The 5,183-nt window shown below is 35.8% G+C and overlaps 1 protein-coding gene across 1 annotated transcript; it reads left to right on the top strand.

The window, feature by feature from the left end:
• Positions 1-2,501: 2,501 nt before the first annotated feature.
• Positions 2,502-3,194, top strand: LOC118749999. The gene has a single exon (XM_036484738.1). It carries the CDS (start codon positions 2,502-2,504, stop codon positions 3,192-3,194), a length of 693 nt encoding a protein of 230 aa, XP_036340631.1.
• The last annotated feature ends 1,989 nt before the right edge of the window (positions 3,195-5,183 follow it).

Genomic DNA, 5,183 nt, shown 5'->3' with positions numbered 1-5,183 from the left:
TTCGGGGGTTGAAAGTAAAAAAATGTATGTAAATTCCATGCGTTGAAATTATAAATTTCCCTTGAGGATTTCCATTTTATCGATAGTGATCTCATTTTATGTATTAATGTTTTATCATCATTGTCTCCATCTTTGACAAAATTACACGGTCACCCGGAATTTATTTTTTTTTTTTAATAATTTTAATTATTTTTTTTTATAAAATTGTAGCTCATTATCAAACAAAAACCTTGTAAATAAATCGAAACTTGGAAGAATGAAAAAAATCAACAAAGTTTCATCAAATTTTCACAGTTTTTGTTCAGAATTTGTAGACATGTTTTGGGTTAACAATTTTGTAGCCCATTCAATCTAGTATAATAAGGTGCAAGTTTGAAGTATCTAGAAAATACCATTGATTTTTTGAATTTTTCTGTTTGCGGTGTTGCGCACTTTCTTCCATATAACGAACGTTCGCATTTTATGTTATATGGATGAGTGCGCGTGTAGCGTTGTTGTTTTTTATTCCAATATTTTAAATTAAGCTTTATTTTATAGTTTTTCTTAGACAATGATAAATGATGTACACAAATTTCAGTATGGAAAAAAAGTGCAACACCTTCAACGAAAAAATTTCTCAAAAATCTACGCGAATTGAATGTACTTTCTCGATCATTTAAATATCTCGGACTCGCCCACCACTAAAAATGATTATTTAAATCTAAAGTATATATTAAATGATATTTAATATTTGCTTTAGAGATGAAATTTCGACAAATTTGTTTAAACAAAAGTGTTAAGCGCATATGCAGAATGTGGAAGCGAGATTCTTCTGCTTGCGTTTCTATGTTTATATCATTTATCAGTTTAAGCACATACGATTAAATGTAAAAAAAATATTTTTAATTGCGGATCCGAAAGAAATATTTATTAATTGTATTGAGTTACGCAAAAATAGTGCCGAAAATCAATCGATTGTGCTGAAGGTGCCGGCTGCTTCCGAAAGGGCCGAAAATGGCACAATGCACACTCATTTTCCATCACTGTCACACATACAATCTCACTATTCTGTTGACTTCGTTTTCCCCTTCCGATAACTTTTGGCTTCCGCGCTTGCCCATGATTCAATAATACAAGGTTCGATAAACTGACAGTCGTCTCTCTCGCACCGCTCCCTTAGCAGCGGCACCGTGTTGCTTCTTTGCAAATTTACTTGGAAAAAGTGTAGCTTTGTGTGAAATAAAAGTATAAGCTTTTATGCAATATGTTTATTTGTATATGCATATGAAGCACATTTAACTGATGAAAACATAAATTGTTTTAAAATCGATCTCATAGTAGTCTTATTTTAATTTTGAGTCATTTTGCAGTTTTTATACAGCTAAAGAGCACAATAAATTTACGTAATTCACGGAGATATACCAGTATTACGTTCAAAATTTCGTTTAAAATGCCAGATTTGCTGCAAATACATTAGAATTTATAAAAGGAATTTCACTACTAATTACCTACTTTGCGTACTTTTCTACTACCATTTTCGCAACAAGGGATTGCATTCTTGCCCTTTCTCTTTCCTTCGTAAATGCAACCTTTTGTAAGGGAGTGTCAAACCGCGGCTGTCAATAATTATCTAACCTTGTATTATTGAATCATGGCGCTTGCCCAGCACCGCTGTGCAAAGCTTTGCACGCGCAGTCGCCCGCGACACATATGTGCTGATTTGGGCTTCCCTAGCTTATGGCACCGACCGCGGTGAGTGTAATAATATTGTTAGTCAATGTCACTGCCTGGGCAGTATTGAATATTAGGTGCATAGTATGAACGCACCATCAATGTTTTGTATGAATGCACCCATCAACATATTGTATGAATGCGGCCATAAATGTATTGTATGAATGTACCCAACAATATATTGTATGAACGAACCCATAAATGTTCTGTGTGAAAGCACCCAGAAAATATATTGCTATGAGATTGTATCGCACATCACTATCTGGAGAAAAATAAAAAGTACACAGCTGCATTTTCACGTGTAATTAAAGTCTTTTAACTAACCCCTAAATACACAAACGCTACATGGTGTCAGGAGGAAAATTATTAAACAACGACTGGAAAATATTTTGGAAAGTGGATTACCAAGACAATCGCGAATTTTTGTGGATTAACGAAAATCGAATTGTATGCGGCATCGAACAAAGGCTTCCTGTTGGGAAATTGAACGCCATTTTGTAATTCGTCGGATTTTGAAGACATCACGCGGTGGAGAGTCGATATAATCACCAATTTAGCATCATAAAAATATTTGTCGTAAATATTTTGGATTATTGTTTGAAAATTCGAACATTTAACTCAAGCTCATGTCGAACGAGCGACTGCCAACGGAATTGGATTGCGCAGATTTGGCGAAGGGGTGGCCAACGTAGAAACGTACATTTTTAATGTACATGATGGCAACGGGGAAAAATGTTAAAACGGAACCAGAAAAAATAGCAACATTTTTGTGGTTACTCGGCTCCCAAGCTATGGAGATATACAACACATTGTTCCCGAACGATGGGACAACTGATGGGATTCTGGGAAATCAAAATGCTAAGGCTGTGTCACCAAATGCTAATAATAATCCGCGAACCCTGGATGATGTTTTGAAAGCGTTTGATGGATATTGTATACTAAAGAAGAACATACTAATGGAATCGTTCAAATTTCACAATATTGTACAAAAAGAAAAGCAGCCTTTTGTAGAGTTTGAAACAGAGCTTCGCAAACAAATTGAGTTTTGTGAATACAAATTGGATGGACAATCATACAATGATCGTATGTTGAAGGAACGAATTGTCATTGGTGTGCATGACAAGAAGTTACAATTGAAGTTATTGGAAGGAAAGGATGAGTCATTGCAGAAAGTCATTGAAACGTGCAAGATGTATGAGGCTGCAAATGCACATAAGGCGTTGTTGAATACAACTAGTCAAACAAGTGTTAAGAGTGTGGCTGAACAGGAGCCAAAGAAAACAGTCAACGCAGTAACACGTCGTTGCTATAACTGTGGTGGCGATTTCGCAGCAAGGCATTTGGAAACATGCAAAGCTAGAGATATCAATTGCCGATCATGTGGACGCAAAGGTCATTTCCAACGTTGGTGCAAATCAAAAGGAAAGCAAGCGGGCAACAAAGGAACGAAACCGGACAGCAGCTATAACTATGTAAAACAATAGCAACACTCCCTCAACTGGGAAGGCACAGGTAATTTTGTACAAAACATTGATGAAAGTGCGAACAGGTTTATTATGGTAGATTGTATTTATAGAATAAATTCAAACTATGTTGGAAATGAGAGGAAGCGATGGTACAAGGAATACCGAATAGCGAATAAATTGGTTAGGTTTAAGCTTGATACAGGATCGGATGTGGACTGCATTCTGCAAATTTTGGAATAAGATTAGAAAACAACAAGTAAGAGCAGCGCTGTCTTCGGCTATGCCGAAGGCTTCATACCTTTCATGAACATCTGCAAATTTTAGTTTGACAGATTACTGATTTTGAATACATCTGCATACATCGGTAGAGCAGTTACATACTTATATAAAAAATCGCCTCTAAACAATCAGAGGTATGGAGGATATACTTTATATGGCACCAATCTAAGTGATTTTCACTGCTATGTGATCGGTATGTAAACCGGTAACACAATTTATTGGGTTTAGTTTCCTACATAAAGGAAATATATCGCAAAAACTGGTATCTGAACAATCAGTGCTATAGGAGATAAAGCTTATACAGCATAGATTTTGACGATTTTCTCAGTAGACTTTGTATTATTATTTATAAAATATCTTACGAAATTTATCGCTTTTAGCTGTTCAAATAAAGGAGTTTTACAGTAAAATCCCATATCTGAACAATCAGATGTATGGAAGATATATGTTGTAGTCACCCGATCCTTGTTATTTTCACTGTAAGTATTCTGTTAATAATGAGTGAAAATGGTGCGAAATTTCATGTTCCTAGCTGCATAAATGGAGGAGATATGATAAAAGACCTCATATCTGAACAATCAGTTGTATGGGGGCTGCAGGTTATAGTGAACCGATCTTCGTTATTTTCACTGTAAGTCTTCTGCTGATAATGAGTGAAAACAGCGCGAAATTTCATGGTCCTAGCTACATAAATGGATGAATTATAACGAAAAATCTCATATCTGAACAATCAGTTGTATGGGAGCTATAGGTTATTGTTATCCGATCTTTTTAATTTTCACTGTAAGCATTCTGTTGATATTGGGTGCAAGTTCTGCGAAATTTCATGTTCGTAGCTGCATAAATGGTGAAGTTATAACGAAAAATCTCATATCTGAACAATCAGTTGTATGGGAGCTATATGTTATAGTGGTCAGATTCTTCCGGTTCCGACAAATGATTAATACATTATAAAAATACACCCACCTACCAAATTTGATCCGGATATCTCGAAAACTGAGAGACAAGATTGCATACAAACAGACGGACAGACGGACATGGATAAATCAACTCAGCTCGACGTTCTGATCATATAAGTATGCATTTTAATGGGTCTATCTCTTTTTGTTCTGGTACTTACAAACATCGGACCAAAGTTATAATACCATTTCATGCTCATGAAAGGTATAAAAATGAATATTATTCGGTTTATGATTATAATGGAAATAAAGTAAGTGTTTTCGGAACAGTTAAATTAAAATGTTTGGATGAACAGTCAAAAACGGAACAGTCGTCTCACTTTATTGTTGTTGATGTCGTGTGCGAACCGATTCTAGGGCTCGAGTCATGTGAAAGATTTGGATTGGTAAGTCGAACTGATGTAGGGTCGGTCGTGTGCTTGTCACAAACAAGGGAGGAGTTTTTGCAAAATAATCGTGATGTTTTTGAGGGTTTGGGTAAATTTCCGGGAAAGTTCGTAATAAATATGAAAGAAAACTCCAAACCAGTCCTGCACTATAAGAAACGGATACCAATGTCATTGTTAGATAGATTGAAGTCGCAACTTGATAAAATGGTACAGGATGGAATCATTGCACCCGTGGATTACCCCACCGACTGGGTCAACAATGTACAGATAGTTGAAAAGCCTACCTCAAATTTGTTTAGATCCTAAGCCACTCAATGAAGGTATTAGGCGGGAACATTTTTTGATTCCGACGGTTGATGACTTAATGTCGGGTTTGGAAA

Source organism: Rhagoletis pomonella, unplaced genomic scaffold, assembly GCF_013731165.1.
Source record: "Rhagoletis pomonella isolate Grant_MI unplaced genomic scaffold, Rhpom_1.0 Rhpom_scaffold_00108, whole genome shotgun sequence".
NCBI lineage: Eukaryota > Metazoa > Arthropoda > Insecta > Diptera > Tephritidae > Rhagoletis > Rhagoletis pomonella.
Note: the sequence above shows the minus strand (reverse complement) of the source record. Positions and strands in the feature narration are given on the sequence as shown.

What these genes read in the sequence shown, in the direction of transcription:
- LOC118749999 (XM_036484738.1), top strand. Translation starts at nt 2,502, where the DNA reads ATGGAGATATACAACACATTGTTCCCGAACGATGGGACAACTGATGGG.